Source organism: Bos mutus, chromosome 1 (assembly GCF_027580195.1).
Source record: "Bos mutus isolate GX-2022 chromosome 1, NWIPB_WYAK_1.1, whole genome shotgun sequence".
Taxonomy (NCBI): Eukaryota; Metazoa; Chordata; class Mammalia; order Artiodactyla; family Bovidae; genus Bos; species Bos mutus.
This window is the reverse complement of record NC_091617.1, coordinates 66,049,458-66,061,337: the sequence shown is the minus strand read 5'-3', so window position 1 is coordinate 66,061,337 and position 11,880 is coordinate 66,049,458. Positions and strand designations below refer to the sequence as shown.

Genomic DNA, 11,880 nt, shown 5'->3' with positions numbered 1-11,880 from the left:
TAGGCTCACAGTTGTGACACACAGGCTTAGTTGCTCTGTGGCATGTGGGGATCTTCCCTGATCAGGGGTCAAACCCATATCTCCTGCATTGGCAGGAGGATTCTTTATCAATGAGCCAGGGGAGAAGCCCTATTAGTGATAATTTGCCACCACTGAACAAAACTTTGGGTGTCTTTGCTTCAGACACAGGGACTTGAGATCAGGAACTGGTGAGTATTTGGAGGACTAGGGAGTGAATACATATCAGTACCCAAATAGGCAATACAGTTTGTCAGATCATAATAATCCTTAAATATTTTTTCTCTTATCAGACCAAAAATATGGAGCTGGAATATACTTCACCAAGAACCTCAAAAACATAGCACACAGGATCAAGAAAACATCTGCCACAGATAAGCTGATCTGTGTGTTTGAAGCTGAAGTACTCACAGGCTTCTTCTGCCAGGGTAGTCAGTTAAATATTGTTCCCCCACCATCGCATCCTGGAGCCATAGATAGCTATGACAGTGTGGTTGACAATGTTTCCAGCCCTGAAACCTTTGTCATTTTTAGTAACACACAGGCTGTGCCCCAGTATTTGTGGACTTGCATCCAGGATCATGTACAGGGTTACTCAGGACAAATGATGCTCTCTCCACAGCAGTCTTACGGGATATTCTCAAGTGGCAGCTCTGTTGATTAACCTCTACATTATTTTAACAACAAACAAGACCTTGCTTTGGAGGAACTAATCAAATAATAACCATCGGTGACTCAAAGAATGGTTTGAATATGTCAAATGGGTTGTCTTTATGGGCTGACTGGGTGATTGAAGGCTCAGCTACAAACCAGCATCTTAGTGCCTTCATCTTTGTCTCTGTCTCTTGGGGTTGGGGTGGATAGATACCAACTAAAACACTTTCAGGACTATTCCCTCTCCTTCAAGTTGTCTTTTCATCTTCTTTACTGTAGGTAACAGCAAATATGCTTTATATGTAATGAAGACATTTTCTAGTATATAATCCAAATCCTTTTATTTTGTAAAATGATAATAGTGTAACATATTAAGACAGCAAGATGATTTCAGATTTTCCAGAAAATCTTACAAAGTGCTTTGGATATCAAAATAAACACCTTTATTAAAGTAACTGTCTCTGAAAATTATGTGTAAAATGAAATTATTTGGAGTGGAAGGATACCAGAAGGCTGATATTCTACTGATCCCCTTTTTGGATCAGTAGAGCTTTTTCAACCAATGCCATGCAAGCACCATGAGGCAAAATTATTAATTCATCCAATAAATCTTGGTCACTAGATGTGTTTCACTTTCCAGGTGCTGGACAAGACAAATGTCTTCCTAAAGCTTCCAACCTAAATAATCATAAAGGCAGCTATGGACAGCTTAACAAGTGTGACTTGGTATAACAAAGAGGAATTACAAATTCTTTGGAAAAATTTGAGGAGGAGAGGGATATATGAATCTGGGGTTGGGAGGAAGTCCTTCTGAAAGAAAATGAAACTCAAGTTGAGACCTGAAGAATTTTTAAGTTAGGTAAATTAAGGATAGAGCACACTGGGAGCAGAGTCGGAAGAGTATCTTGTGCAGAGTTCTTAAAAAGCCTGAATCTACTGACTGCGCTCATACTTGACTTCAGATTTCTGCCATGTAGTAGCCAGCTAATCTCAGCAGGTGTCTCTTTCCTATTCTGAGATCAATATTTCTCTACACTTCCAGACTTTCCTGACCCTCCTATCCTCAACCTCTTATCTAGAATACTTCTTCTTCCTCATCTACGTTAACCAGCATTCTTCATCTTGAAAGAAGCATATCTATCATCTCATATGGTACTGTCCTTGAATTTGGGGCAAGAGGCATCCCACCATGGACTTCCAGTTTGAGAGGATTTCACTCTGACCTCCATCTGGCCATGCCTATCTCCACAAGGTGAGGAATGCATGGGGTCAAGAGAATGTATCCATTTGGGACCTGCACACCTCACTTCTAAGCCACCTACTAGGTACCTGGAAATTCTAATTTCCTGGCTAAATATTTAAAGTCTGTTTCCAGGGCCTGATTGGGCCTCTTTCTCAGGTATTTCCTTCCAAGGGTGGACTGTTCCACAGCCTACATCAAGAATGGTCATGGGGTGACTGTTTTCAGGAATGGAGCTTAGACATGAGGGCTGATGTGTTCACAGGTCTATGCATGAGGCTGTGATACAGAGCCAAGGGTGAGAGGACTGATCTGAAAGATCGAGCTTATGTTTAACAGAGATTTCAAAACATGATGGAGAACAGGCAGTGTTCAGAAGGATAAGGAAAAAAACAAAATTCATACCAAGAAACATATTGAAACTGTAGGCCACCAAAAAGCTGAACTTAAAAGCAGGCAGAGAGGACAGTCATTCAAGTCACCTACAAACGAACGACAATTAGACCGACAACATATTTGTTGTTGTAGGCAGTATAACATCCTCCCTCTGCCCTTGCAAACATGTCCACACCTTAACCTCCTGAATCTGTGAATTTATTACCTTACATGGCAAAAGTCATTTTGCAGATGTGATTAAAGTTACCCTTCAGATGGGAAAAGTTCCCAGGATTCTCCACCTGGGCCTAATCTAATCACCTAAGTGATGGCAGCATGAGAAGAGTTTGATGCCCTGTGCTTGTTCAGAGATGTAGGGGACCATGTGCAAGGACCAGTGAGAAGCTTCTAGGAGCTAAGGGTGGCCTTTAACTGACAACCAGCAAGGAAACTGAGCTCTTAATCCTTTAACTGCATGGAACTGAATTCTGTCAGTACCTGGAGTGAACAAGGAAATGGACTCAAAAGCTTCCAGAAAGGAGTGAAGCCTGCTAACATTTGATTTTAGCCCAGTGAGTCCTACACATGACTTCTGACCTATAGAACTATGAAGCAGTATAGTTGTGCTCTTTTAAATCCCTGAAGTTGTGCTAATTTGTTATGGCAGTAATAGAAAACTAATCCTGAAGCCTGAAGGCATTAGTGTAATATTTTCAAAGGGCTGAGAAAAATGAACTATTAACCTAGAATTCCATAATTAGCCAAACTTTTATTTTGCCATAATTTTTGCATAAAGACACTCTCAGACCACCAAGAATGGAATTTACCAACAGTAGATAAACTTTCATTAAGGAATTTAATATTTAAAGGATACAATTCAGGGAGGAGGTGGAAAACACATCTAGGCTGCAAAAAGGCAGGATAAACAAAAAATGATAAATATGTAAATGGTAAACAGTCATTGTCTATAAACAACTAATAATTTGGAGATTAAATAAGACTGAAATAGAACACTAAAAAAAAGAACCATGTAAAAAAGTAAAATGGTAAAGTAATGAATACAGTTAAGTAGTTAAAAGGGATTTTAAAGTCCTTGTGTTGTTTAAGAGATTAGTATTATTAAGTTTATTATGTAGATTAAAATTTAAGGACAGCCACTGAATGAAGTAAAGTACCTAACTTCTAAATAGTAGACAAAAACTAAAGTAGTTTAAAAATCCAAAAAAGGGCAAATTGGAAAAAAGGCAAAAAAAAAATCAGAGTTAGTTTAACCATGATACCAAAAAATAGACAACAGTACAAGATAGGAAAAGTACAGATGCTCAGTTACATAAATAGATTCACAAATTCTAATCAAAATATTAAGAAATTAATTCAGTTCTGTAAAAATTATGGTCGAGTTGGGTTTATTTCAGAAATGTAAATATAGGTTAACTTTAGAATATCTATTGATGTAACTCACTATATAACTATATTAAAGGGTATGTTCATTTGAATATATATGGAGAAATCATCTGATAAAGAATTTATAAAAGGATATCTACCAAAAACCTAGAGCAAGCATCATATTTCACAGTAAAACATTACAGTGATTCCCTACAAAATCAGGAATGAGACAATGCTGCTTCCTATCACCATTTATCTTCAGCAGTGTATTAGAGCTCCTGTCAAGCACAGTAAAGAACAAACCAAAAGACTAAAAATGGAGAAACAAAAATGTCATTAAATCACTGGAAATATGATTGTCTATAGAAAGTCCAAGAAAATCTGGAGACAAATTACTAGAATTAATAAAATCATCCTGCAAAATTCTAAATAGGAATTTATATAAATCAATTTCATTTCTATGCATGAGAAACAGTAAATGTAAAAGCTTTTTTTAAACTTATATAATAGCAACAAAAAATAATACAACTAGAATTAAATTTACAAAAGATATATAAACATTTCATGAAAAAAATGACAAAACATCATTGAAAGGAATCAAAGATGACCTAAATAATGGAGAGATACACTACATCTCATTAAGAGGAAGCCTCAATGTAATAGAGATGTCTATTCTCCAAAAACTTAATCTCATCAATTCAATATAATTTCAATCAAAATCTTAAGAGGTTTGCTTCATAGGAGCCGAAGGAGTAATTATAAAAAATATTAAACAAAAAGGTCCAAGAAGATCCAAGGCAATTTTAATGAAGAAAAACAAAGTGGAGGTGACTTGACCTGTAATGTACTATGACTTACTATACTACTACAGTTATTAAGATGTGTTATTGGTGTAGGGATAGACAAAGATACCAACTGAACAGGATAGAAAGCTCCAAAACAGACCTGTGCCAATATGGAAACTTGAGAATATGTATATTTTGAATACATATATCAAATATATATGTATTGCTGCTGCTGCTGCTGCTAAGTCGATTCAGTCGTGTCTGACTCTGTGTGATCCCATAGATGGCAGCCCACCAGGCTCCCCCGTCCCTGGGATTCTCCAGGCAAGAACACTGGAGTGGGTTGCCATTTCCTTCTCCAATGCATGAAAGTGAAAAGTGAAAGTGAAGTAGCTCAGTCATGTCCAACTCTTAGAGACCCCATGGATTGCAGCTTACCAAGTTCCTCTGTCCATGGGATTTTCTAGGCAAGAGTACTGGAGTGGGGTGCCATTGCCTTCTCCAGTATATGTATTGACTACCCCCCAAATATGTAAATTTATACGATAGAGAAGAATTACAGTGAAACAAATTAACATGCTGGTTATCCAAAACTGTCTAATAATCCTTGAAGAGGCCCAAAGGAGTCTAGAAAAGGATGAACCAACTGAACCTGAATTATTCAATATTATATGCATGTTGTGACAAAACTTCAATAAATAAAAAACCAATTTGTTAGAAATAAGACTGTTTCAGACATAAAAAAAAAAAAAAAAAAGTCCTTAGGAAAAAGCAGGGCCTCAGTCGTAAAGAATCTGCCTGCCAATGCAGAAGACACTGATTCAGTCCCTGATTTGGGAAGATCCCACGTGCTGTGCAGCAACTGAGCCCATGTGCCACAACTACTGAGCCTGTGCTCTAGAGCCCTGTGAGACAACTACTCAAGCTCATGTGTCATAGGGCCCGTGCTCTGCAACAAGAGAAGCCACCGCAATGAGAAGCCTGTGCGCCACAACTAGAGAGTAGCCTGCGCCCTGCCACAACTAGAGAAAATCCTGAAGACCTACCTCAGCCGAAAATATTTTTTTAAAAAAGAAAACATAACCAAATTAAACAGAATTTTCTGAATTTCTTCACTAAACTGTAAATTCATTTGGAATCTAACTTCAACTTCACAAGTTCAAATTACTTCTATGCTTTAAAACCATTTTCCCAGGGGAAGAGAGATCTAACTTTTGATGACATACAATGTGCTTCAGAGTGTTTTAAGAACAATGGGCATTTTAGATATGGAGATGGTTAATTTACATGTATGGATGTGAGGGGGAGGGCAATGGCAACCCATTCCAGTACTCTTGCCTGGCAAATCCCATGGACAGAGGAGCCTGGTAGGCTGCAGTCCATGGGTCGCTAAGAGTCGGACACGACTGAGCGACTTCACTTTCACTTTTCACTTTCATGCATTGGAGAAGGAAATGGCAACCCACTCCAGTGTTCTTGCCTGGAGAATCCCAGGGACGGGGGAGCCTGGTGGGCTGCCGTCTGTGGGGCTGCACAGAGTCGGACACGACTGAAGCGACTTAGCAGCAGCAGCACGGATGTGAGAGTTGGACTATAAAGAAAGCTGAGCACCAAAGAATTGATACTTTTGAACTGTGGTGTTGGAGAAGACTCTTGAGAGTCCCTTAGACTGCAAGGAGATCCAATCAGTCCATCACAAAGGAAATCAGTCCTGAATATTCATTGGAAGGAATGATGCTGAAGCTGAAACTCCAGTACTTTGGCCACCTGATTCGAAGAACCAACTCACTGGAAAAGACCCTGATTCTGGGAAAGATTGAAGGAAGGAGGAGAAGGGGATGACAGAGAATGAGACGGTTGGATGGCATCACGGACTCTATGGACATGAGCTTGAGTAAGCTCTGGGAGTTGGTGATGAACAGGGAAGCCTGGTGTGCATGCTGCAGTCCATGGGGTTGCAGAGTCGGACACAACTGAGCGACTGAACTGAATTGAATTTACAGATGCAAAGGACCTGACTGACAAACAGTTGATTTACCAAAGTAAGTCTGTATATACAAAATTGGTAGACATTTGGGAGAACTGGAAGTAAATTCCTACAATTTTAAAAACCTGCTGCACTAATAATTAAAAATCCTAACTCTTCTTTGCTCAAACACTCATTTTGTACCAACAATAGCAAGAATTAGTACTATGCAGGCAGAGGAACAGAGCTGCAAGTCAAAAGTAATTTTATGTTTGGCTATATTCAGTTTTACCATTATGTAAAAGAATAGATATCATAAAGTTTCAGGCAGTTCAGAGAAATATTGATGAAAAAGGAAACAAGAAAGTATAAAAATATTCCATTGTATCACAGGACAAAAACATATCATTGTTTTTAATGAGATAGAATATCTTTTTTTTTAATTTATTTGTTTTAGTTGGAGGCTAATTACTTTACAATATTGTAGTGGTTTTTGCCATACATTGATATGAATCAGCCATGGGTTTACATGTGTTCCCCATCCTGAACCCCCCTCCCACATCCCTCCTCATCCCATCTCTCTGGGTCATCCCAGTGCACGAGCCCTGAGAACCCTGTCTCATGCATCGAACCTGGACTGGTGATCTGTTTCATATATGATAATATACATGTTTCAATGCTATTCTCTCAAATCATCCCACCCTCGCCTTCTCTCACAGAGTCCAAAAGACTGTTCTATACATCTGTGTCTCTTTTGCTGTTTTGCATATAGGGTTATCATTACCATCTTTCTAAATTCCATATATATGCATTAGTATACAGTATTGGTGTTTTTCTTTCTGGCTTACTTCACTCTGTATTATAGGCTCCAGTTTCATCCACCTCATTAGAACGGATTCAAATGTATTCTTTTTAATGGCTGAGTAATATTCCACTGTGTATATGTACCACAGCTTTCTTATCCATTCATCTGCTGATGGATATCTAGGTTGCTTCCATGTCCTGGCTATTATAAACAGTGCTGCAATGAACATTGGGGTACATGTGTCTCTTTCAATTCTGGTTTCCTTGGTGTGTATGCCCAGCAGTGGGATTGCTGGGTCATATGGCAGTTCTATTTCCAGTTTTTTAAGGCATCTCCACATTGTTCTCCACAGTGGCTGTACTAGTTTGCATTCCCACCTACAGTGTAAGAGGGTTCCCTTTTCTCCACACCCTCTCCAGCATTTATTGTCTGTAGATTTTTGGATAGCAGCCATTCTGACCAGAGTGAGATGGTACCTCATTGTGGTTTTGATTTGCATTCTCTGATAATGAGTGATGTTGAGCATCTTTTCATGTGTTTGTTAGCCATCTGTATGTCTTCTTTGGAGAAATGTCTGTTTAGTTCTTTGGCCCATTTTTTGATTGGGTTGTTTATTTTTCTGGAATTGAGCTACAGGAGTTGCTTGTATATTTTTGAGATTAATTCTTTGTCAGTTGCTTCATTTGCTATTATTTTCTCCCATTCTGAAGGCTGTCTTTTCACTTTGCTTATAGTTTTTTTCATTGTGGAAAAGCTTTTAAGTTTAATTAGGTCCCATTTGTTTATTTTTGCTTTTATTTCCATTACTCTGGGAGGTGGGTCATAGAGGATCCTGCTGTGATTTATGTTGGAGAGTGTTTTGCCTATGTTTTCCTCTAGGAGTTTTATAGTTTCTGGTCTTACAGCTAGATCTTTAATCCATTTTGAGTTTATTTTTGTGTATGGTGTTAGAAAGTGTTCTAGTTTCATTCTTTTACAAGTGGTTGACCAGTTTTCCCAGCACCACTTGTTGAAGAGATTGTTTTCTCCCTTGTATATTCTTGCCTCCTTTGTCAAAGATAAGGTGTCCATAGGTGTGTGGATTTATCTCTGGGCTTTCTATTTTGTTCCATTGAACTATATTTCTGTCTTTGTGTCATTACCAGACTGTCTTGCTGACTGTGGCTTTGTAGTATAGCCTGAAGTCAGGCAGGTTGATTCCTCCTGTTCCATTTTTCTTTCTCAAGATTGCTTTGGGTATTTGAGGTTTTTTGTATTTCCATACAAATTGTGAAATTATTTGTTCTAGTTCTGTGAATAATACCCTTGGTAGCTTGATAGGGATTGCATTGAATCTATAGATTGCTTTGGGTAGTATACTCATTTTCACTGTATTGATTCTTCCAATCCATGAACATGGTATATTTCTCCATCTATTTGTGTCCTCTTTGATTTCTTTCATCAGTGTTTTATAGTTTTCTATATAAAGGTCTTTTGTTTCTTTAGGAAGATATATTCCTTAGTATTTTATTCTTTTTGTTGCAGTGGTGAATGGAATTGTTTCCTTAATTTCTCTTTCTGTTTTCTCATTGTTAGTGTATCTGCAGGGGATTTCTGTGTGTTATTTTTATATCCTGCAACTTTACTATATTCATTGATTAGCTCTAGTAATTTTCTGGTGGAGTCTTTAGGGTTTTCTATGTAGAGGACCATGTCATCTGCAAACAGTGAGAGTTTTACTTCTTCTTTTCCAATTTGGATTCCTTTTATTTCTTTTTCTGCTCTGATTGCTGTGGCTAAAACTTTCAAAACTATGTTGAATAGTAGTAGTAAGAGTGGGCACCCTTGCCTTGTTCCTGACTTTAGGGGAAATTCTTTCAATTTTTCACCATTGAAGATAATGTTTGCTGTGGGTTTGTCATAGATAGCTTTTATTATGTTGGGGTATGTTCCTTCTAGTCCTGCTTTCTGGAGACTTTTTATCATAAATGGATGTTGAATTTTGTCAAAGGCTTTCTCTGCATCTATTGAGATAATCATATGGTTTTATCTTTCAATTTGTCAATGTGGTGTATTACATTGTTGATTTGCGGATATTAAAGAATCCTCGCTTTCCCGGGATAAAGCCCACTTGGTCATGATGTATGATCTTTTTAATATGTTGTTGGGTTCTGTTTGCTAGAATTTTGTTAAGGATTTTTGCATCTATGTTCATCAGTGATATTGGCCTGTAGTTTCCTTTTTTTGTGGCATCTTTGTCTGGTTTTTAGTATCAGGGTGATGGTGGCCTCATAGAATGAGTTTGGAAGTTTACCTTCTTCTGCAATTTTCTGGAAGAGTTTGAGTAAGATAGGTGTTAGCTCTTCTCTAAATTTTTGGTAGAATTCAGCTGTGAAGCCATCTGGTCCTGGGCTTTTGTTTGCTGGAAGATTTCTGATTACAGTTTCGATTTCTGTGCTTGTGATGGGTCTGTTAAGATCTTCTATTTCTTCCTGGTTCAGTTTTGGAAAGTTATACTTTTCTAAGAATCTGTCCATTTCTTCCAAGTTGTCCATTTTATTGGCATATAGATTCTGATAGTAATCTCTTATGATCCTTTGTATTTCTGTGTTGTCTGTTGTGACTTCTCCAATTTCATTTCTAATTTTGTTGATTTGATTCTTCTCCCTTTGTTTCTTGATGAGTCGGGCTAATGGTCTGTCAATTTTATTTATCTTCTCAAAGAACCAGCTTTTAGCTTTGTTGATTTTTGCTATGGTCTCTTTTGTTTCTTTTGCATTTATTTCTGCCCTAATTTTTAAGATTTCTTTTCTTCTACTAACCCTGGGGTTCTTCATTTCTTCCTTTTCTAGTTGCTTTAGGTGTAGAGTTATTTATTTGACTTTTTTCTTGTTTCTGGAGGTAAGCCTGTATTGCTATGAACCTTCCCCTTAGCACTGCTTTTACAGTGTCCCATAGGTTTTGGGTTGTGTTTTCATTTTCATTCATTTCTATGCATATTTTGATTTCTTTTTTGATTTCTTCTATGATTTGTTGGTTATTCAGAAGTGTGTTATTTAGCCTCCATATGTTGAAATTTTTAATAGTTTTTTTTTTTTTCCTGTAATTGAGATCTAATCTTACCGAATTGTGGTCAGAAAAGATGATTGGAATGATTTCAATTTTTTTGAATTTACCAAGGTTAGATTTATGGCCCAGGATGTGATCTATCCTGGAGAAGGTTCCGTGTGCACTTGAGAAAAAGGTGAAATTGTTTTGGGGTGAAATGTCCTATAGATATCAATTAGGTCTATCTGGTCCATTGTGTCATTTAAAGTTTGTGGTTTCCTGGTTAATTTCTGTTTAGTTGATCTATCCATAGGTGTGAGTGGGGTATTAAAGTCTCCCATTATTATTGTGTTATTGTTAATTTCCCTTTTCATACTAGTTAGCATTTGCCTTACATATTGCGGTGCTCGTATGTTGGGTGCATATATATTTATAATTGTTATATCTTCTCCTCGGATTGATCCTTTGATCATTATGTAGTGTACTTCACTGTCTTTTTTCACAGCCTTTATTTCAAAGTCTATTTTATCTGATATGAGTATTGGTACTCCTGCTTTTTTTTTGGTCTCCATTTGTGTGAAATATCTTTACCAGCCCTTCACTTTCAGTCTGTATGTGTCCCTTGTTTTGAGGTGGGTCTCTTGTAGACAGCATATTTAGGGGGTCTTATTTTTGTATCCATTCAGCCAGTCTTTGTCTTTTGGTTGGGGTATTCAACCTATTTACATTTCAGTTAATTATTGATAAGTACAGTCCCGTTGGCATTTACTTTGTTGTTTTGGGTTCGTGTTTATATACCCTTTCTGTGTTTCCTGTCTAGAGAAGATCCTTTAGCACTTGTTGAAGAGCTGGTTTGGTGGTACTGAATTCTCTCAGCTTTTGCTTGTCTGTAAAGCTTTTGAATTCTCCTTCATATCTGAATGAGATCCTTGCTGGGTACAGCAATCTGGGTTGTAGATTTTTCTCTTTCATCACTTTAAGTATGTCCTGCCATTCCCTTCTGGCCTGAAGAGTTTCTATTGAAAGATCAGCTATTATCCTTATGGGAATCCCCTTGTGTGTTATTTGTTGTTTTTCCCTTGCTGCTTTTAATATTTGTTCTTTGTGTTTGATCTTTGTTAATTTGATTAATATGTGTCTTGGGGTGTTTCACCTTGGGTTTATCCTGTTTGGGACTCTCTGGGTTTCTTGGACTTGTGTGACTATTTCCCGGAGAAGGCAATGGTACCCCACTCCAGTACTCTTGCCTGGAAACTCCCATGGATGGAGGAGCCTGGTAGGCTGCAGTCCATGGGGTCTGGAAAGTCGGACACGACTGAGCGACTTCACTTTCACTTTTCACTTTCCTGCATTGGAGAAGGAAATGGCAACCCACTCCAGTATTCTTGCCTGGAGAATCCCAGGGACGGGGGAGCCTGGTGGACTGTCGTCTGTGGGGTTGCACAGAGTCAGACACGACTGAAGTGACTTAGCAGCAGCAACAGCAGTGACTATTTCCTTCCCCATTTTAGGGAAGTTTTCAACTATTATCTCCTTGAGTATTTTCTCATGGCCTTTCTTTTTGTCTTCTTCTTCTGGGACTCCTATGATTCAAATGTTGGGGCATTTCACATTGTCCCAGAGG

General features: G+C 38.0%; 1 protein-coding gene across 8 annotated transcripts in view; it reads left to right on the top strand.

Moving 5' to 3' along the window:
* The window catches only part of PARP9 (poly(ADP-ribose) polymerase family member 9), a 29,706-nt gene extending 28,579 nt beyond the window's left edge, over positions 1–1,127 (top strand). For all 8 annotated transcript variants that reach the window (XM_005893415.2, XM_070370110.1, XM_070370118.1 and 5 more), the window contains one exon: positions 312–1,127. In XM_005893415.2, the coding sequence (XP_005893477.2) occupies positions 312–682 (371 nt within the window). In that variant the 3' untranslated portion in view covers positions 683–1,127. The remainder of the gene's footprint in view (positions 1–311) is intronic.
* Positions 1,128–11,880: the final 10,753 nt, after the last annotated feature.